Below are 23,135 nucleotides of genomic sequence, written 5' to 3'. Positions count from 1 at the left end.
ATTCTTTGACATAAACACTTCTGAACACATGCAATGCCTAAATCTTATAACTAAAACTGCTAAGTGTCAGGGAATTGTTTTGGAATCCATCCATTACTGGCAAAAAAAAAAACCAAAAGTAATGCAGTGTAGTCAGAATGGATGAAAGAATAATTTTCTTACCTATTTTGGTTGCACTGTAAATATTTTCAATAGGAAAAGCTCCTCCTAAACTGTATAGCAGAACTTTTGCAAGTGCTGGGATAAGCTGGGTTGTTGTTACCAACACATTTACACAATTACTCCTGAAATGAGAGAAACAGTTTAAGTTTAAATAGTTTTAAAACAGTACCCAAATGCTGATGAGGTGAACCAGCTGTGGACAGCATATTAAGGATTCCTCAACATTTACTTTCACTCACACAGTGAGCTGCTCAGCATCATCACTTACAGAAAATGTACATAAAACCTCTGGCAAAAACCTTTAAAAATATGTAGGTCTGATTTGTAGGAAATATTCCACCCTGGTTTATACAAACCAGGTCTTTGAAGATGGGTCTACGAAAATACAGACATTTAAGACCACTAACTACCTCCGAAACAAGGCATCTGAATCCTTTGAAAGCATAATTTTCATGCTGGTCATTAATTGTCAGTAGCTACTGGCCAAATAAAAGAGTTAAGAGAATATGAAGACATAATTTGTTACTCTTTTATCTAGGGGAAATAGACAGCCAGTACACATTTCTCTACAATGGCATCACTTTCTTCATGTTTCAGGAGTAAGAATATTTCTGAAAAGAGGGATGTCAATAAGCTAGCATCGAATGGTGAGGATGAAAAGTTGAATGGAGAAGGTGTGCAGGCCGGAGAACTCGGAGCTGAGCTACCTTAGGCACTGACAGGCTGGAACATGAGCATGAGCATGACCATGATGTGAACATGGAGTTGAGAGCAAACAGTTGTGACTTTTCCTTCTGGAAGAGACCCTAGGCTACGTTTTCAGCTTAATGTATCCTGATTTCCTGACAGTAACATAACAGTAATATTTAGCTGACTCACAGGTAGCTTCTGAGTTGTACAGTTGTACAGTTCTTTGAAGATATTACAAAAGACTATCATTTAACAGTCCTGAGTGAATGATATCAGTTTTCCAGACTCATCCACCAATGCTCAACGGGCCTTCATTGCTAAAAGTCTCTTTGATGACTAACAATTCAGAAAGAAATGCAGAGCTAAACACAACAGTTTACACAAATTTGTTACTTTTTTTTTTCCTGAAGTGCTTCACACACTGTTAAATAAACAATAATTAGGAGATAAGCATATTGCAAAAGTTGTTATGTTGAAATTAAGGTTTTCATGTCTTTCCAAGCTTGTTCTTTTCACTTGACACTGGGTCTTTTCCCAGACATGTTCAGAAAGCTAGATGACTTAATGTTCTTTTTTGTGGTTTAAAACCAGGATTTTTTAGAATTACTGGTAATATATATGTTACATGGCTGACTAAGTAGCAGCATCATTCACAGTTTTGTTGTTTCTAAGGAACAATACATTTTATCTCTCAATATTGGGAACCCAGACTTTTAACTTCGTTGAAAGAGATTTTTGCTCTTCTGAAAGATTAAGATATATATACTAAGATATACTGGTTTGCTTGGAAGGACAGAAGCAAAATGTCCTTGTGTTCTGCTATCTATACAGTATTTAGGTAGCACTGTGAATAGGCAGAAACATTGAAGGACAGAACAGAGAGCTGTGGAGTTCAGAGAATGCTGTCCACAAGACAAGAAATTAGAGGCTGTCTCAGAATTCTACAATACCCCTTCAATGTACACACATCTGAGAAGACATTTCATACTATCTTTACTAAATGCTGGAATCACTGAAAACAAAACCACTTTCCACTTTTCCTGTGTCCTATTCAAAAGTCATATTAGACCTGTTCTGTTCTTTAAAGGCACTAATTTATTGTAACCTAAAATGTAAAAAAATATCCAATACATGTCCAAAGCTAGAAACTTTTTTTTACAGCAGACTCAGATACATACCTTGTGCTGATAATTGATAATGATTTAAGTGCATTTGTTAGCCAGGAGTCTGTCAGAGCTTCAATCTCTGCTCTTAATTGCAACCATGCATCTCTTTTAGCAGGACCCAGGAGTCCTTTTATGTAAAAAAAGTGAGAAAAATACAATTAAATTCTGTATCAGATGGAATGTGATAGAGTTTATAGTCATTGTTTCTATTTTAAATTCCACTACAACTTGAAAAAATATCGAAGAGAAAATCTATTGTCTTCAGCGCTCAGTATATCTTTGGTTTTATTTGTACTTCACTATATCAAGCAACGACAGGTATTATTTAAGACTAATTAGAATTTTTTACATATTCAGGCTGCTTTACTGCATTTCAAAGTATACCTTTCAGAAACACATATTTTTTAAACCAGCTCCTCCCAAATATGTTGCTCTCAAATTATCAGAGGCAGTGACAGGGAGATCCATGCCATTAGGATCACAGGTGAAGATGGTCACGAAAGAAGATACTTTAGAATAAACTGGCCTTTGCAGTACCTGCTTATGTTTCAAACTGACCTCCTTATGACTCTGTACATAGGTGTGAGCCTTAGGTTACACATACAGAAATATATTTGCTGATGGCTTGCTCTTCATGTCCTGTTGTTGGTTCCTTTTATAGCATTTGCAGCCTTGAAACAGCTGCACATCTTATGTTCTCATATCTCAGTTAGTCCTTAAAAGTTAGTCCTCAAAATCTCTTTTTGGGTATAAATTGACAGATATTTAAAAATACCCAGCCTATTAAATGTTGAGACATGAATTTGTTGGAACCAAGGTATTTTAAATGCAGATTTGGTCCTGGAAGAGAAGGGAAATAGGCTTCCTGACCTTTAGTATCCCTCTTCTCTTTCACACCCTATCTCCCAACAAATGATGATGACTGTCTTCAAAAAGCAGAAGTGAAGTAACTAAAAATACATGGATTAATCTTGCCTTCTGATGCCTTCTAGCAGATATTTTGAAATAAACAGACACATTATGTGCTAAGAAGATTATTTAAAAGGCTAAGAAGTGGAGGATAAATGAAGAAACTTGCCCACTAAGGATGGCTTCTATTTCAGATGCAGGATGAGTGGGAGACAATAAAAACCTTAATCCAGTGCACCACATATCTGCACTCTGCCTTTGCAACGCTTTGTTCCTCTAGTGTGTTTCCCTATGCTGTGCTCTCGGACCTGTGCTCTTACCAGTGCTAAGGGTTTTGTGAAATGCAGCAGCTTTAGAATCTTAGATGCATTAGGAGATACAAGAAAACCCAGTAAACTTTTGGTTAATACTGTTTCAAAAATTAAAAAAGTATATACAATTTATATAAATACATAAAAATTCTATTCACAACACCAGTGAAGGGCAAGGCAGGGCAAGTGAAAGTCAGCCCTCTACTACCACCCTTTGGTCCTATTGCTTCATCCTGTGGCAAGGAAAGACTGAACTATTAACAGTGAAAATACGTGACTGTAGCAATTATCGAAGACTTCTAAGTATTCCCTGTCCTCACAGTCTATTGTTGGGGGGGTCAGTTGACACATTCACCTCCTCAGAAGAGGGCTGGCTGTCTCTGCAAGTCACACAGGACTTTCCAGAACAGATTCTTTCAGCTCTGCTGCTTGATTACCTACAACCTACTGGTGCAGACATGAGTGAGCCCATGAATTAAAACAGTACCAGCAAAGCTCTTGTCCCAATGAGATTTGGACTTTTTGGAGACAAAATTGTGTAAGTTACAGAGCCAACAAAAGAGGCTGTTGGGATAGCAGTGATAGAATTTTCTTGCATCCACTGATGAAAACAGACTAGCAGGTATGGAGCAGAGAGTTTAGGAGACAGTGTTGTTACCAACCAGATCATTAAAATGTAGGATGGAAATGCCCATCCACAACCAATTTGTGCTATGGAAACTATACAATATCTTTCCCAGAGCAACAGCAGATCTGAAGTAGAATGAGTGGTTCAACCACTCAGTAAGGTAAGAATAGCTGGGTCTGAAGGAGGAAAATGGGCTCTGTGGAAGCTAAATGGAAGCTTGCTTGGTGTTCCCAATTGTGTTTCTCCAGCACAACAGTGTGTGGCCTTGCCATTACAGTCACCAGCTTTCAACAGCTCATGGTCCAGTCACATCACTCTCCATTCCCTCTGTGGCTTCCCAGGCTCCTTCCCTGGGTGGGAGTTCATCACCATGCAGCTTAGACTGACCAGCATTTGAAGTTGTTTTTGACAACTGAACTCACCTCCTATGTTGTTCTTGTAAGTATTATACAACTCTTTTACTCTTCTGTAACGGAATGCCAGCTTCCTCATCCAGTCAACCCCTCCTCTTACACCTGTTGGCAGACAAAGGTTTGCACTACTTGCAGCTGCATGGAAGCCATCAGTTGCAAAACTGTAGGTACTGCAAACACCCAAAATACAGTAAAAATAAATACAATGTATTCCTGTAAATTCTCAAATTATTTAATCTTAAAAAAAAAAAAAAAAAAAAGAAAAAATGCTGTATCTTACCTTAGGTCTTGTCCATTATCATCAGAAGAAACATCATCTATATGAACTTGATCGCATTCCTGTTAGAAAGAAAAGAAAGCAAACCCAAATGACAAATTTATCTTGTAAGAGAGTGCAATTGCCATTCCTGGAAGCATCCAAAAGGCGTGTGGATGTAGCAGTTGGGGATATGGTTTAGTGGTGAGCACGGTGTGCTGGGCTAATGGCTGGACTAGGTGATGTTAGGGGTCTTTTCCAACCCGAATTATTGATTCTGTGCTCACCACAGGCTTAGTACAGAAGAAGAAAAATGACCGGTGCAGGCCACTGACTGCACCAGAAGATGGCAGCCTGTGCACACCCACAGCTTTCTATCGCCATCAACCTTCAACTCCTACACAGTCGAAATTACTAGTTAAAATAGACCTTTAGAAAATCAAAATGCAATTTTGGTGTGATTTTTGGAGGAAATTATTTTAATTGTAAAGCCTCAAAAATTGCAGGTCTCATTTATAGTCTCCCTTGTATACCAATATAAACCTTATATTCCCACTCCCTAAAAGCAATTGATGGTGAACCTCAACAGGCATAAAACTTATGTTAAGTGGTTTGGACACTTATCAGGTTCTTCTAATAAATTATGTGAGTGCCTTTGGCTGGAAAATCACATATCATCAGCAGTCCTACAGAACTTAATTATTTCCTGGCTTTGGAAGGGATGGAAGAAACTCAAGGGAACAGAGGTACACAGGAAAAATGAATTCCCCTCCAAGATGGTTTTATAATGAGACAGCTATCAAATATCCTTATCTGCACAGTGGTTACAGCACAAAGATAAGAAATTGTGGGGAAAGCAAAAGTAAATATATAAGCAAGCCATCATGCATCATATAACTATTTTCTGTAGTTGCTTGAACTAACACCTTAATCCAAAGACACACCTGAATTCAGTGTCTACTTCAGTCAGCACTTAATTCAGGCCCTCTGTGATATGCAGGAGCATGCAGTTCTAAGTTTCCAATCTTTCTCTTATAACAGTGCTAAATTGTACAGATAAAGAATAAATCTGAGCAGAAGAGTGATTTCCAAATGTGTAAGCCACAAGTTCCTAGAGCGTGAATTTGGGGAATTGTTATTTTATCTTTCTGCTGTATTTGCTTTGCAATGAAAAAAAAAACTTAACAGACTTTTACTCACATAAAGTAAGTTGTTAAAAACAAGGCAATTTTGTATTAAAAAACCCCATACAATTTAATTTTCAAATACATAATTTTGTTGCACCATACAAGCAATCATAATTTAAAATATTGGGTCAAAGCTAAAATAATGAGTTGCCAAGCTCTGCTCATGTGGTTTAATCCATTAAGACAGGATAATAGGGCTGTGTTCAAGGGACAGAAATGAAGCATTTTCCCCCTCACTAGAGAAATAAAATTTTTTAGTTCTGTCTGAGGAGATTATCTTGAGCTGTAGAATATTTTAATGAAGCTACTTTTGGATGTAAATAGCAGATGAAGAGAGAAAGTAAAGGGGGAGGGGCAGCTAATATAAAATATTAATTTCTTTATCCCTATTTGTTATTTACACTCCAGAAAAAACGCAACTATGCTTCACCCAATGTAGGACAGGAACTCAAAAATCAGACAAAAAGCCCTTCTGGGAAAAATTCTGACTCTATATTTTGCAATATCTGGGCAATATGTGGCTTCCTAATCACCTTCACAGATTTCCCTGGAACTGGTAGAAGTGTTAAGTTTAAAAATTCAGTAATCATTCCTGTGGATTTGAAGGTATACTAATTAAATGGAGGGCACACAAAAGCCTTGATGGATAAGGAGTGTCTGCTGCTGTTTGGGTTTTGTTAAGCCTTTCAGCTACATTGTTCCAGCCTTGAAAATTCTAGGTAGCTGTTCTGCTGATAATTTCATTATTAAGTTAAATGTGAGTGGGTGGCAAAGGCTCAGCTGTTTACTTTTGTTTTTTTTGTCTCACAGTTGGTTCATTGTGATTCTGTGATTGACTCCAGGAAAAGGATGAGGGGACCAGGCAGTTTTCTGATTACTCACCCCCTTGTCCCTGCAAGAAGGTTGTTAATATAGGAGTTATTACACGTGTTATATAGGAGATCAAACCCAGCAGCACTCTCCAGCTTCCTCATTTTCCCCCTTCCTGTTCTCCTCTGGATCTATGGGTCACCTCCTCTCTACATGCTGGCAATATGTATTTGCTGACCAACAAACAAGCTCATGTGCCCATCACTTCTTGTTTTCTTTTACTTTGTTTTCTTGTTTACTTATCTATTTTAACTAAAACGTTTACCTTTTGCAAATTCACTTACGAGGCATGGAAAAAACTTGCCATAAAAAAAGAAAAAACCCCAGTTTGAGCGGATTTGAGATAGTTCTCTACTTTTCTCAAAAGAAACAGGAAACTGATGGCACAACACTACGTCTGAGTTTGCTTTTAAATGACACCAAACAAATATGGGAAAGAAGGAAAGAGAGCAAGCTCTGTGTCACTTTAAATATTAAGGTAAAATACTCTCCACATCAGCTATAGTACTGGTTAAGCTCAAGACACAGTGACTCACTGTCAGTGCAATGTCAAAACTAAGAAACATAAAAATACATTTCCTATTAGAGCAAATACAGGAAAGGAGTCTAGGTGTAATATCTAGCTTTTGTTTGAAGCTATACTAATTTAAATTACATCTGAGTGCAGTCAATTCTTTGCAGCAATTTTTAGAGCCTGAAAATTTGAGAGTACAGAATCAACAAATCATCCATAAAACTTATTATCCTGGAATGGACACTGATGTCATTATTCAGTAAAAACACTGCCTTATCATGCTGAACACAAAACTGTTATTAATGAGGAGATATTCAGCACTTATGCTTTCTTAGGCTTTACAGCAAACCTTTTTTTAATATATATGCTTCGGTCTCTGTTAAAACTAGTTTTACCTGCATCCCAAATTCTGAGACTTAAATCCTATTTTTTATCTCTCATTTCTAATTATAATGAGAAAAAATAAAACACAAAATCTCCTTTAAAATATGGAGGGATAATGATAAAAATAGAAATATAATTCAGTTTGTTTGAAATGGATGCTTTTTTTTTTCTTCATTGACCTGAGAGTGGAGTGGAATAATGGAGTTGGAAGATTCATGTCTGAATTACTACTTGCAATTTGCAGAAATTGTTTTTTTTGGTGTGCCTAATAGGTCTTACCAACATTTCTAAATGCTGTCTTAAAATTAATACTGAGAAATGAAGAAAAACTTAATTTTATTCTTTACCTGGTTGAAAGCAGAATGCCTTAGTTTGGCTATTATTACAAAGCTGAGTCCCATCTCTAAGTGTTTAGGCACATGAACTTTCTAGAGCACCAGACTCCTATTTTTGTGGCAAAACACCAACCACCCTCCCAAGTGATACTTCTCAAGCTAACTAAAATTCATACCCTGAGAATGCAACAGCTGGAGAGCAGCCTAGCCTGAAGTAAAAGTGCAGCTTGGCTGATTAGAACATGGGTTACTGGGTCAGCAGGGAATGTCTTAGCAGATCGGAATTTCTGCATCAGCAGCCATTGCAGTGAGACAGATTTGCATAGAGGAAGGAAAACTTTATTTTTGTGTGTGATAACTTCTGTAACTTGGTTATTATTATGAGAACCTGCTATGTGGTGTTTGTAACCAAGAGAGACAGGGAAAAAAGAAGGTTTAGAGGATGTAGTGACTGGAGTAAATATTACAGGAATACAGGTTCCTTAGTACATTGCAGTTGTCACATCCAGAGCCATGAGGTTTCCTGTGGGCTGAAGATGAAAGCAAAACAGAAGGTATGGGACCTGAGGGCTGACCATTAAAACAGTGACATGATGAAAGGATAAGCAATCTATCTGCCTAGTGAATAAAGGCCTATCTCACTTCCTCCAGGGAGAATTGAAGTTCTCGTGTCTTGATGGTCATGATCATTGGCAGCTCAGCACTCATTTCTGCTCCCCTGGGGGAGGACAGAGAGAGAAAAACAGAGAAAGAGACACGGGGAGAAGAGGAGAAATGAGGAAGAGACCTCAAGTCAGACTCGGGGAATTCTCAGAATTCATTATACATTCATCATGCAGATGAACTGTAATATTCAGTAATAGTCACGTGCTCTGCAAACAGATTTAAACAGACAGGTTTACTCATCAGCATATGAAAGGGTGTCACTACATACTTTGGCACTTTATCTTATTTGCTAAGAAGATAGAAAATTCCTGGTCTTCTTGCACATGCTGGAATGTATGCGCACAACTCATTTCAGTACGTGAACTTTGGAATTTTGGTAATTTTGTAAGAGAGTTGGTTTTGAGACCAAGATGAATTCTGGGCCATAAAATACTTAGCTTCTTATAGAAATTGTGATGACTAAATACATATATTAATTGCTTTTAATTGAATCAAACTGATTGATTTCCGAGACTCTCTAAGACCCCTAAGTAGTATTTTTTGATTTATCTAAACCTGGGAACGGTTCAGGCTCTGGAATGAGCTGGTGTATGAGTTTTCGGACAAGGTATTAAAACCATCCTATGAAGATTAGCCAAAATATAATGATCCACCTATGACAGCTGAACTTGTGATCTACAGAGGAAATAAAAAATGAGAGAAAGGAATGAAGTTTCAATGGCCATAAGCAAGAGTAAAGAGGTACGGAAAGAGAGCAAAGCTCCATTTTGCTGAACTCTTCCACATGAACTCACTACAACACTGAAGAACAGATTCCACAGAATGGCTTAAAGTTCATTCATGCCACATAAAATCTGAACATGCAGGGGCAAAGGTCTGCTAAAAAAAAATTAAGAAATGCTTTGAAAAATTTATTTGGAATCTCTCCCCAGTACAGGGTACCAGAAGGAGACATTCACTGAATGTACTTGTCAAGAGATGACTCACTAGGACTGCAATAAAACACACACTGGGACAGGTGTGTCCAGGGCTTTACTTTCTTAGGTTTCTGCTGCTGCAAGGAGGAAGTGCAGTTCAGGTGTGGGGTGAAGTAGATTCCAGTTTCCTGACTTTAAAAGAGCTAAGAATGTCTCTGGAGGTCTGCAAGGGATGACAAAGACCACTGCAGACTGGTACCTTCTGCTTTTCTTACTGCCTACTTGATGAAGGAACAAAAGAAAAAATCAACATCCCAGTGCATGGAAAAATTTCACTTATCTTTATTTTTTCTATTCACTCACCAGAGACCTTTCTCTGGGATTCTAAACAAAACCTCAAAGTCTTCCAGCTCCCATTCATGGCAAGTATCTATCCATGGAGGGAAGTCGGGGATCTACTCTGAATAGGAAAGCAGCTGTTTTAGACCAGAAGAAGGTCTGAAAAACCCCTATGTTAATTTAAAAACTGCTTTTGAGTCCATCTCTTGACACACATGGTTGTAGGCTGTCACCATCCATGTTAAGAGATCCAGACTCTCAGAGTGAATTAAAAGCCTGTGAAGCCCAGCTGACCAGCCTGCTTCCCAGACCACTGTCCCTGAGAGAGTCCATGCCTGTGCTTCTGACAGGTGAGCTGCCCACAGAGGGCATTCCCTAGGAAGAGGTCTCTCCCTTTTCTGACCAATTTCCAAATTATACTCCCTGGGTATATTGTGACAATACATGTGGTTGCCTGGTTGCCTTGGGAAGAGACATTCACCGACCAGAACATCTATCACAGTTCCAGCTCTCTGAAGCTGCATTCTTTCAGGTAAATGAAGAATATTCTTCATTTGAACAAGTAACAGGGGCCTGTGGCCAAAAGGCTACTCAGGTATCTCAAGAGAACAGTCTCTTCTGGTCAGTTGAGGGCACCCACAGAAGGTGAATGAATATAGAGAACTTCAAGTGAAGAATGTGAAGCATGTATGTTCCTGTTGTGGAGATGACAGCAGACAGCTTTACATAGGTGGAAACCAAAAAGATGGCTACAGGACAAAGAACAGAATAGGTAGTTTGCAGTTCTCTCTCTCACTGAGTTTCACGGAAGGACTCTGGTGCCACAGGAAGTCAGTGCCACCTGGCTAACCTCTCTCTGATTAAAGCATGACTAACCCAAAGACCACATAGGCAGAAAATATCACACACAATAAACACTAATGCACAGCAAAGCCACTAAGTTAAAAACCAGGAATACCGGTGCTAACATTCCTTTGATTCTTACCTCTAAATCATTAAAAAATAAATGTGTGTCAGCAAGATTAAAAATCATTTCTTCCATTCGCAGTCCAAGGGTCACTGCCATGGGTGGATCCTTAAAAAACAAAAAACAAGGTTAACTAATTACATACCTCTAAGTTATATTAGAATTACTTTTAAAATTGCTGTATACAGGGGTTTTGAAACATTAACACTGTAAGAAATTTCTCTGAAATCCTTTCAGTATTAAGCTATTTTAATATAATGCTTATTAAGAAGAGACTGCTGAACTTCTGTTTGTGAGAAAATTCAGGGAGCTGTGGATGTTGAAAAATCAAATATTTTGAAAGTCAAGCAATTTGCAACCCATCTGAACTGGCAGGAAAGAAACAGGTGGCCATAAATATATATATATATATATGTATATATACATATATAAACATAAACAAGTATAGAGAAGATTGGAAACAGGGAAGGCACTTTTAATAAAAGATGTATATAGGAGCATACACTCCTGTGGAAAGCTTATGTAAGTTGTCTTTTGCTACAGATCATCCCTTCATTGCTGATGAAACACAGGAATCCTGTCCCTGGATAAGAGTCATTCAAAATGCTGCATTTGTTCATAGGTCATCTTTCACACTATCAAATTGCTCTGCCTCAGCAAGACACCACAAATCTACCCATCTGCAACAACACTGTCTGAGAGCATTAAGTGTACAGAAAGGCAAGGTAATTAATTTAACTTCTCTAAGTTTGCTAGGAGAGAGGTAAAGCAGATTTGTGTTGCCTTACATTTAGTTTAAAATAATGGTCCCTGATGCTTTGCTGACACCTGGTACCTGGTTTGATTATTGCCATAATTATCTGCCTGATCTTGAGGGGTTCTAACTTTTTAATGCTTAACGTACTGCAGTGGACTTTTAATACACATGCGATCTTCTTCTCATCAAAATATGGAAAAAATATATATTTCATCATTTAAACTCTGATTGACACCAGCAAGTTTTCAGAAATCCCTTCTTAAATACCTTGAGATTTAAAGTCTAAAAGTTTACCAGCATGTAGCAACAAAATCTTACAAAAACTCAAATGATCATTTGTTAGCATTAGGATCAAAGGCTTCCCAACCAGGATCAGGTAGTCACTACTCCAGGGCTTTGCAATGACAGAATAAAAGACGGCTTCTGCACTCAAGCACTTAATAACTAATGGTAAAATCTGAAACACTAACATTTTGACTCTTGCTCATGAAAAAGTCATACTTGAAGGGGAGAATAGTGTTCAAGAAGTTGTAATGATCCAAAGTTAGACCCAATTCTCTGGCCGTGAAAGGAAATATTTTTATGTTGACCCTTGAACTGGTCTAGGCTACCTTTCAGAAGCAAAAAAAAAATGCAGTGCCCAGGCAAAGAACTTCATCCATTCTGTCTTCTGTAGTAATGTTCACTGGATTTGAAAGTCACATGGCTGAAGGCAGCACCAAGTGCAAAGGTCAGTTTTCCGGGAGGGTGATTAAGGAGCACCATTAACAGATTAGCAAAACTCATGTTAGGCACTTAGAACACAAATCACAAAAATACCCTTGACTCAGGAGATTCCTCATCAAGCCATAATGCTTTTATCAAAACGCCATCATATATAAACATGTGTTTGTCTCTTCTTTCTTTTGCATTTCTTTTCTGTGCACAGTAAAATTTATAAAAAATTGTAAGTTTTTTCACCGTAGATATGATATAACAGAGAGTATTTGTAATATGCTTTTTTACCTCAATCCTATGAACACTAAGGCATGTGCATAATTTTATGCACAGGTGGTAACTCATTATTATTTAAGTCATTCACTGGAGTTCTTCCAAAACTGGAATCTCCGACTTTTAATTCTCAGCCTCTTTTTACCCCTTCCTGGGTAGAAGCAGACTTGAATGTGGAAGTTTCCTATAATGTTTTCTGTTATAATCCAGTTCATTTTTACAGAAACTACCAACTATGAATGACAATTTTCTGCCTTGCCTAGTATAGTTGAAAGATGTAAATGTGACAAAGCTCTTATGATTTTCTTATTAGTAGTAGTTTTGTAACCAATTATGCCTGATTATTACTATTAAAATTATATTTCCTATATTCCTGCTTTGGCAAAGTCATGAGAAGGATATTGCTAGGTACTGTATGTAAAATAAAATAAAGCAAAGCAAAGCAAAGCAAGGGGAATTAATTTCAGCTTAGTATAAAATCAGTATGGGATCTCCCCATAACAACTTCTGCTAGGGAGAGTTGCTGGAATTGAATTCTCAAGATATTAACTTCCCTTCTTCCCTTAATAAATTGGCCAAAACTTTGCACTGCAACTGTTTAACAAGAATTAAATATCATGTTCCATCCAGCTCTTGCCATGTTAAGTTCTTTCCTTCACATACAAAAATAGTCAAGAAAGCAGATTTGTCAGGGTCTTGTGGCTTTATAGTGTTTGCACAATATGGAGGAACATGACAATTATCATTTCAATGTCTTTCAGCCTGAAGCAGAAGTTACAGATTCAAGCGGCACAAAGAACTGAGTGTTGAAAAGAAAGCAAGAAACTTGCAGTTGATACAGATTTTAGCATAGCAAATTGAAAAACTTAGTAAGAGGTAGACTGAACTTCTGGAAAAATTGTATTTTGTGCTACTCTGCATAAGCGCACACAATAGAGTAAAAAATTATTTAAAAAAGAATCTGGACGTTTTCCCCAGATAATTCACAGAACAAAGAACAACTCTTTGGCCCACAGAGGTATGATGTTAGCCAGATATCATTAGTGTGCAGAAGAATCAAGACCAGCTACAACACTTCTGTACACCTAAATACAAATTACTTTAGTTATATTAGGATGAAGGCACTAAACTGGAGCCAGACTGTCTGTCTGTGGACTTCTGTACCAGACTGGTCCATCCATCGGAATGCCTCCTGGCAGACTAGATAAAAATATCCTGGGAGGACCAATACTTCAATGTTTTGATCAAGAGAGATCAACTGGAATAAAGCCCCAAAAGCTCAGTGTCCATTAGTGGGAGAAATCTATTTAATACTCTCTTGGTATGTCAGGTTTCAGCACATGTTCGAAATCATTTCATTTCTTGGGAAAAAACTGCAAACACCAAAGTGACTTTAACAAAACCTCAGAAAACAAAGAGATGAATAGACTGTCAGGTAGATTCATTGTGACAGGAATTTGCATGCATGAAGCCTTAAAAATAAGCAAGAAAACAAGCAAAAATTTAAGAAGTGATTTTCAACGGGTGGCTGTCCTGAACAGACTTAAAACAAAACTGACCTCAGGAAAAAGTGGAAATGCTCAAATTAAATACCAATATTTTAACCTGAAGACACTTCCCTAAATTACGTATGTGGGATTCTCAGACTTAAGTTCAGCACTCACGCTCTCAAAGGGGACACTGTCCCAGGAGAGATTCATGTGGGTGGCAATGGAGGAAGAGAACACATCTCTTCTTAATAACCGTAGCTGGTGGCTGATGAAGGAAAACTCACGTACTCCATAGGGAGTCTCTGTTCCACGCTCTCTAGAAGGCAGTAGGAAAATCAACTCAGAGGTCTCAGACAAGGAGGGAGTGAATGGAGAGGACAACTGGAGGTGATGAGAGATACACTATTAACACAGGCGGACAAGAGAATATTTCTGCGTGAATTTGGGAATGTCATCATGGATGTTAATGGTGACAAAGTTTTTCTGTTTAATGACCAGACAAGCAGACAGCGAGCAGTAAAAAGCTTCTGAGCCCTTTCCAAAGAAGTGCACAAGGTTAATGAGGCTTCCCTGACAACTTTCTGTCATTCTCAGTGCTATAAAAAATGGCAAAATATGATCATCAAGTGTGGATTTGTTTTGATTTTTCCACTTGGAAATCAAATTCTCCCTCTTCTAAGCTCACAGAGGAATTGTATTCTTTTTTTAAACAGTTGCACTGTGAGTCACAGCATTTATCTGGGAATCCTTGCCCTCTGGATTGACCTGGGAGAAATGAATGAAATATAAATGCTTGGAGCTAGAGAAAACTCCAGCTTAATCATCCTTTAACCAGCAAGAATAACTGGAATGCAATGGAATAAAGAATACACACTGTTCACAGGGAATAAGAATGTATCTCATAAACTTTTAAGAGATGATGACATCTGCTAACATGTGTCCTGTCACATCAACAAATGGTCTCTTAAGAGCTCAGCATTGTAGAAAACCGTATCTGTCAACTGGTGCTCAGCTGCAAAAACTGTCATCATCCACACAAGTCACAGTATAACAGCTCCAATGCCAATGTTCGTGATTGGCTACTGCCGTAAGTAATTAAAAATAGAAGTGTACTGGTTTTATGAAGTACAAAGCAGATGAGTAAATGAGCTGAAAAATGAGAGGTGATCTTACTGCTGGGAGGCAGCACAGCTTCCCTGACACAGTTGTACTGTAGTTTTTATTCTCTTTCATTGTTAGCCCAATAAAATAACCAATACACCAAAAGCCAGAGGGAAACAGTCACAGGTAGAAAACAGCAAGGCATGGAATATTCTTCTGTGAAAGCTTTGTATTTTAAATGTAGAAGTGATACTCTGGCCAACCTCTGGCCAAATCTCTCCCAGTTCAGTCGGGCTTAAAGCTATACTCTACTGGTGCCCAGATAAGCAGCAGCAATTTGCCCCCTTTTTAAATGAGATACTTACAGCTGCGTCCTTCGGCAAAACACTAATTTTAACATGGTTATTATAAAATTTTGACATCAAATAATTATCATACCATGAAAAGTGCTGAACAAGTATATACCAAATAGAGTGTCCATTCTCAACTTCATAAATCCTTAGGCATAACTCAGAAATCTGCTCTTCGCTTGACAAATACACAACCTGAAACTTGCCTACTGGATCCCGGCCTGCCAAATAATCTCTGCCAATGAAAGCCCTAATTGCCTAAGGAGATGCTGGTTTGACTTTCCTTTTTCTCTTCTACTCCAACCACTTGTTAAACTGTAGAAATCTTTTGCAAGTGTTTATTTCTGGATACAACAGCAGCTCTCAAGTGCTCCTGCAGTCACATGTGGATCCCTATGCCAGGCTATGGATCTATATATGCTATATATATGGAGCTATATATGCTGCACCTCCTCTCACTGCATCCCTGTGCAGCCTGAACTACAGCAGAATAGAGAGATTAAAAGACTAATTTATGATTTTTTTTTCACCTCGTACTGAAATAAACAGCAAAAAGAGCTGGTGAAAATGAGGAATGAAAGTTTGCATGTCAATGAATAGATGGGAATATCCTTGCCTGTCTGTATATTCCCACTAGCTTTGATCTCAGCATCTCACTCTTTCTAAGTATGAAATGAGGACACTTGGTATAAGAAGTTGCCTTCCCTTAAAGCAATGTTTGCATTAAAAACACACTATTCTCACTTAGAAAATTTAAATACGCGAGAAGGGAAAAATTCTGCTTGTCCTGAAAGGGGTTTTTTTGGTGTGAATTCTTTTCTTTGTGAGTTACCTGATTATGTTATACAAAATGAGCTCATGAAATATATATGGAAGAACATGCTGTGCACAGCTGAGCATCTTGTGACGTTAGATGCCTTTACTTTTTAAAATCAGGTAGCCAATCACCACAGATAAATAATTTAGTATTGCCACTCTTTTACACCAGCCTGTTTCTTTTTCCATTGTTAGGCAACAATTTTATATCACCTTTCCAGGATAAACAGCTCTCTCAATAATTTTGAAAGACCTATGTGCTAACAAGACTTCTGCTGACAACCTCACAATTCTTGGAGTATTTACTCTCATAGCAACCCAATTCTGGTAAAAATCCAATCTTCAGTCTGGATTAAGACCTTCTATACAGATGGAAATCATACACAGAAAAAATAAGGACCATATGTACTGAACATGTCATGTACCAGAGACTGAGTGAAGTCTATCTGTGGGACCTTTCTCTTCTCCCATTTCTAAACTCTTAGGCACTTAGGCTCATACATATCCCACCTTAAATTTAGACAACACTGCAATTAGATGCAAAAGATAAAATTCTATGTAAATATGGCAATGGCAGCCACTGCAACAAGGAAAAAGTCTACTATTTTTATTCTACAGGGTCTGGAAATGAACACCTTTCCCTACTTGTGTGAATGCCGCCTATCAGTACCAAAAAAATAAAAACAAAAAAAAAACCCAAGAAAAACCTAACCAACCAACCAAACAAACCCCCCCCCCCAAAAACCCCAACCTCCCCCAAAACAAAACAAAACAAAAAAAGAACAAAAAAAGGATTTTACTTTCATCATTCCACAACTCCGCATCTTTTGCACCATAGATATCCATGACATTAGTTTGCTGATGTTGATCTCAGCAGTATAACTACATTAATTTCACTAAACCTTGAGATACTTTTGGTTTATATAAGACTTTATCTGCTGTCAGTACTACTGTCTGTTAATATGCCATTACTAATATACCAAGAGGAATTAAATTTCTGTTGCTGTTTACAAGACATTTTTCAAAGTTATCCACAGATGTTTTGTGAGCTACAAATGAGCTCTGATTTTTAAAACTATGTGTTACAGTTGGTTTAGGAAACATCCTAAGGGCACAATCAAAAAAGGATGAAAGGAATGACTTTATCACTGTGACAATTCATCAAGTCCTGTGGTTGTCTGTGGGCTCAAAGTGATGCAAAAGTTTGTGTGCAGTTAGATTTCTCCCTTGTTTTGATAACTATTAGTTGGAAAGGGTTCTGGCAAAGTCACTGTTGTTGCAATGTCTGAAAAACAGCAGAAGAGGATTTTTTGACAGAGAACTGAAATGTGCACAGATTTGGCACTGTGAAGCTGCAAAGCAAGGAAGGCTTTACAAGACATGAGTAACTATCCTTATCTTAGCATTCCAGAAATTCAGATTTGCACTTGGCCTGTGACTTTTCCCATTAACTTTCTTTATTAGTAGCCACAAAAGGTTGATCACATGGAAGACTGGCCGTTTCTGGTTATAATCCACAGGTTCTGGCTTCGGACATTTCTAACCCACTGGTAGGGGAGGGGGTTGTGAAAAGCATTTCTGTGATGTATTGTTTCTCGCATCCTTTTCTCAAGCATCTGATTCTGGCTGGAATAATGATGCTGAAAACATGCTAAACAAGCCCCTTATCTGACACAGTATGGACATGACTATGTTCTTAAAAAGAAATACCCTTGCATTAATTTCACTTGAATAGGACAAACAGCACAGAGAAAAGTATATATGTACATACTAACATCTCCCTTGTCCATTTTCCTCCTTCCACATATTTGCTTTGATTTTTTGTTTTATCCAGGCCTTAACTCTACCTCTCCCATCAGTCTGCTCCTGTTGTTGCACACCAGACCCTTCTCACCTTGTCCAAGCAGCCATTCCCCAGACTCCCAATACCAGCCTGGCAGGCTCCCAGAGTTCCTGCTCCTGCTCCTCCAGTCTGCCACTGCCTCTCTTTGCCTCCCTCACTCTTCTTCCTGCTCTCCCACTCATTGCTCTGTGACCTGAACTCCTTTTGGACTCACTGGAGGGGAGAGGATGCTTAAAACTACTTGGGAGAGGGTTTCACTCCCCAGCATTACTCAGCCCAGAGCCAGCCAAGGGAATCAAAAATTCAGTGAAAAAGGTGGGGAGTCAAAGAACAACATCTGCAGCTGGCATTGAAATAAGTCAGACTCTTACTCATCCTATTCATAAATTTCCCGGTAAATTCACCCACCAGCCCAGTTTCTTATTTCTTCCTTTACTCTTCCAGATACTGTCAGTTATTTCCATTTGTGCACTTCATCTATTATCTCCCTGCAATGTCTCTTCCAACTCACGTCAGGAACCTCATCCTTGTTCCTCTATAAATTCTCCTCTCATTTGCAGCATCTGCTTCAGCCCTGCCTCATCTACTGTGCTTAGGGTCTGTGTCTCATTTCTCTCCTTGACTTCTTCATATTAACCCTCTGAAAATGGGGTTTACTGTACACTTTAACTTCACCCAAGCCATAAAGAAAACAGAGGTGAAAAACTTGTACATAGTCAGGCCAGATAGCTGCGGTGAATTGACACAAAATTCACAGCTCACATACCTTGCCATACTTCTGTGCATACGATCCTGTAAGCAGCGAATGAAAAACTATGATTGTTTCATCCAAATCCCAAACAAATACACGCTGAAAACAGAATTGGGGAAAATATTATTGAACAAATAACATCACAGTCCCACCACCACACCACCCAGGGAGGTTAAAAGTAAACTGAGTCTTAAAAGGTTAGCCAAGTACTTATTAACTGAGCAGGTTTTTTCTGAAATCATCAATAAGAGTGTATCATGCACCGTAAAAAGTCAAAAGGCAGTAACTTTTTAACTCTTCAATGATTTCTTACTTGTTCTCTAAAAAGCTTTTCACAAAAGCTCTGTAACGCAGATTTCAGAAACATGATGGGGGTCAGACATAATTGTTAAGGATAAACTACTTTCAGATACTTCTCTGTGAGTCTTATTGATTCAAGATTCTTCTTTATTTCTACTGATTAACTAAAATCTAGAATTCAAATAATACTGTAGGATGAAACAGATTATTTTAATTCAGTTTCATACATTCGATTTCACTCATTTTCATTTTCACTGGTAAATAATAAACTGGACTGTTCAGTGACGGCAGAGCAGTGGGGCACGCCAGGGCTGCTGGCTCGCCGCGTTGCTCTCGTGGCAGCAGGGGACACACGGCACTGGCAGGCAGCACAGCACGTCCCTGGTGCCAGAGCTGGAGGGTCACACACACGCACAGGCACTCTGTGTCCTCCTCCTGCTCCTGCCGCCGCAAGGCGCTGCACGGCTGACATGGGAGCGACACCACTATAACTACTGTGTTGCTAAGAGGTCACCTGTGCTTGAAATTGTCATCCCATAGGTCAGGCAGATGTATTTCTTCGCTAAGGGACTGATCTTGCACATACTTAAGCACAGCCACAACTTCACAGAGGTAAGCTGCCTCATTTATATCCACTGATATAACATACAAGCACAAGCACAAATAGGTGCCTAAATATTCAAAAGGCTATGGCCAGAGGATCCTGCATATTTACACTGCATCCATAAATACATGCAATTAAGCTGAGCGATCTACTTGAGGTTTCCTATTCAAAAAACTACAAGAAAATGTGACAATTTTGAATACAGATTTGTGGTTCTATTGCATGAGAAACTGTCAGGCACATAATCTAAGAGCTAAAAAACACAAGACTGAATTTCTACCTTTCTGCCTAATTTTGTCATGCAGAACAGTAAAGTCTCATTGTACATCTATATTAAAACAGCTGCTACTCTCTGTTACATTCAGTTAGTGACACTGAGTCCATGATGTCTTCTAAAGTGCTTTAAGCTATTTTCACAGTTGCAGCATTCAGAATTTACACTTCCTTAGAAGAAACCTCCACGTTGATGTTCATCAATTACCGCAGACATACCTCCAAGTCACTGTCCGGAGGGGGTGATGGATTGTTCTTCCGCCCTCTACCCCGAGACTTTGACCCAGAACTCCTACATGTTCTCTCATCAAGATCTTTGATTGGCGTGGAGGGGCTCTGCACTGTGTCAAACTCCCCTGTAAAGTCAATCATTCATGTCAAAATTAGTGCTGGATTTCTAAATAATTAACTTTTTTTTCTCAAAGTTCAACACATCTGTATGCAAACTCAATGGCAAGAGACATGTAAAAAACTTGTATAAAAAGAATGACAATGTGGCTTGTCTTATCTAGATGGAATCAGCAGATGCCATGTGCACTTTTGACTTTACCAATGAAACACTATAAACCTTACCAGAGTAAGTGAAAGATTCAAATGACACATATGCATGTGCATATACACAAAAATACACAAGCCCAGGCAAAATATCCATATCTCCAAGGAAGATATATTTTAGAGGTCATGCTAATGGTTTCTCAAAACACGAAGTGCTGTTTAATTAAAGTAGTTAATTTCCCATGTTTTCAGTTCAGCTAGACTTATTTCCAAGGCCTGCTTTACGTTTACCGGAACACACTTTGGCACTCGTCCATGCCCCAGAATAGCTAGGCAGCTTCCAGCTTCATCTCCTCCACCCATGCCACCTGCACTTTAGTAAAGTTCACTTTTTATCTTCACCTTACCTCAGCCCATAAATTGCCAGAGGAAAGCCTTAATATTAAATGCAATATTCCAGTTAGTACCTAAAAGAGGATGAAGTTGTATTTACTGTGTTCTGATCATCTTTCTCCAAGTGTGAAGATTGTGGGCTGTCACAGAGATGTGCCGGAAGGGTCTTTGATCTGGTATGGCATAGCTGGTCTTAGCCACACTCCAGCCTATCCCTGACTTAGCCATTTAACTTGTTTTCCCTCTGGTCATATCAAAGGGCTTTAGAGGTGACCATAAACCAGTAGCTGTGTACTTCTGTGACTGAGAGAAGTAAGTATCTCCTGGGAGGATGGTGTGGAACTTCTCTTTACAAATTACTTTAATGCAACAGCTCAATATATGGAAAATATAACTTTCTTCAACACAGTGCCCTTTCAAAACTTCTAGCAGCAAATGCAGTTTGGCTAGGTTCCCAAGTGCTAAATGACAAAAAACACTCCTTCATCATTTATCCTGTTAATAATGATTTGATTTTTCTCCACTAAAGGAGGAAAGGGTACAGCTTTGATCTGACATCTACTACAGATTTTGATTCAAGGGAGTCCTTGAGCTGCCTGTAATTGAGCATTTCTGGGCCACTGGTAATATTTGTTAAAAGTGCTCATGATGGCACATCTACAGAATAAATTAACATTTGGTACAAACGTTTCCCAAAAGTCATCTGTGATGCATCTGATTTTGAGCCGAAATCTGACTTTTTTTTCTATTTTTATTAAAAAGCATCATTGAGTGTCCAGCAGATGAAGGAGTTCGATTTTTCTGCTCTGTTCTGAATTTGCAAGACCACATCTGGAAAAATGCGTAGTTTTGGGTCCCCAAGTAGAAGGGAGATATTGTCAAACTGGAGTCAGTCCAGGTGAGGGTCACCATGACAGTTAAGGGGACTGAGCATGTAGTAAAAGAGGTTAAGTGACTTTTCACAGAGGTATGCAGAGAAAGGACAAGCCACACAGACAGAAATCCCTACAGAATGGAGAGAGAGAGAGTTCTTGTTGACTAATCATTTCTATTCCCAGCATGGTGTTGATCTCAGCAAGGTCACTGCAAGCAGTGAAGCAATCAATAAGGATCACATTGTCTTAGCTCCTTCCTCATAAGAACAGGAAAATGTACTTTGGTAATGTGTAACTGTACAAGAAGCATCCAAATCAGAACCCTTGTGCAGCAAAAACATACAATGGCTTTCAAAGAAGTTCTGAGTGGGCAAGAGTTCTGTACAAAAACACAGTCTCCTAGATTTTTCTGACTGAGTGGAAAAAAATGTCCCAAACCAAACCCCCAGAAACAAAAAGGCAAAAACTAAGTAAGTGAAGATGAATGCTTACATTCTTACCATAAAAGTCTTCTTATTTATAGCATTTCAACACATTACAACAAAATCAAAACTCATTTCTGCAGTAATATACTAAAACATCTGCTCTCAATGACTGTGTTTATTCTAATCTACCAAAAATAAAATTAAAAAAAACAAAAACCTGTTCTAAATCTGCTCTGAAAGTACCCAACAACTGAAGTAAATAACTCAGATTTTCATTTAGCATTAGCCACGACCTGGTGCTCCAGTCTTCTGCTTGGGTCAATGCTGTTCACAATTGCATAATTATCTATTAATCAGTACTGTAACTAATCACTGTTCCTTGTAAAATCTAGATATTTAAAGCCAACTTTATTTCATTACGTTAATCTCTAAATCAGAATGAGCAGCTGTCTCTTGCTTGAAAGCAAGGTATGCATCTATTTTAGAACTGCAGAAGTCAGTAGTGCTTGTTTTTTTAAACAACTGTAGGCCTAATTGCTTGATTTGCTTTTTACTAACAACAGTCTAAAGGAGAAACTACACTTTTCTTATCCTCTGTTTGCTTTAGAAATGAGGTGAATGCTGATTAAATGAAAATTTATTAAAAATTCAGCCCTGTAACATAAAAGGATGTGAGAAATTCTAGTACCAAAGAGTATTGAAAACATTAACATCATGAAGAACTCCTACTGCAGCCCATATTAGACAGAAATTTTTATTACAATGTTTGAATTTTTTTAGCTTGTTCAATATTCAACACATGCCTAATAAATATACCTCATAGCCTTATCCCACCGGGACCATGAGCAGCACCAGTGATCCAAGAAAACAGTAGGAAAATGTTAAAACCAGAATATGGAATGACAGCTTTATCACAGATGTTCTTACACATACTCATACATTTGTCCAATATGAAAAC

The 23,135-nt window shown here is 38.3% G+C and overlaps 1 protein-coding gene across 11 annotated transcripts in view; it reads right to left on the bottom strand.

The window, feature by feature from the left end:
• The window catches only part of EYA4 (EYA transcriptional coactivator and phosphatase 4), a 143,828-nt gene that overhangs the window by 6,826 nt on the left and 113,867 nt on the right, over window positions 1-23,135 (bottom strand). For all 11 annotated transcript variants that reach the window (XM_032101768.1, XM_032101767.1, XM_032101776.1 and 8 more), the window contains 7 exons: window positions 20,209-20,345; window positions 18,828-18,911; window positions 10,733-10,822; window positions 4,560-4,618; window positions 4,289-4,449; window positions 2,031-2,145; window positions 163-284 (listed from right to left, as the gene is read on the bottom strand). In XM_032101768.1, coding sequence (XP_031957659.1) covers window positions 163-284; window positions 2,031-2,145; window positions 4,289-4,449; window positions 4,560-4,618; window positions 10,733-10,822; window positions 18,828-18,911; window positions 20,209-20,345 — 768 coding nt within the window. The remainder of the gene's footprint in view (window positions 1-162; window positions 285-2,030; window positions 2,146-4,288; window positions 4,450-4,559; window positions 4,619-10,732; window positions 10,823-18,827; window positions 18,912-20,208; window positions 20,346-23,135) is intronic.

Source organism: Corvus moneduloides, chromosome 3 (genome assembly GCF_009650955.1).
Source record: "Corvus moneduloides isolate bCorMon1 chromosome 3, bCorMon1.pri, whole genome shotgun sequence".
NCBI lineage: Eukaryota > Metazoa > Chordata > Aves > Passeriformes > Corvidae > Corvus > Corvus moneduloides.
The sequence above is the reverse complement of the archived record's forward strand: the minus strand, read 5'-3'. Positions and strand labels throughout refer to the sequence as shown.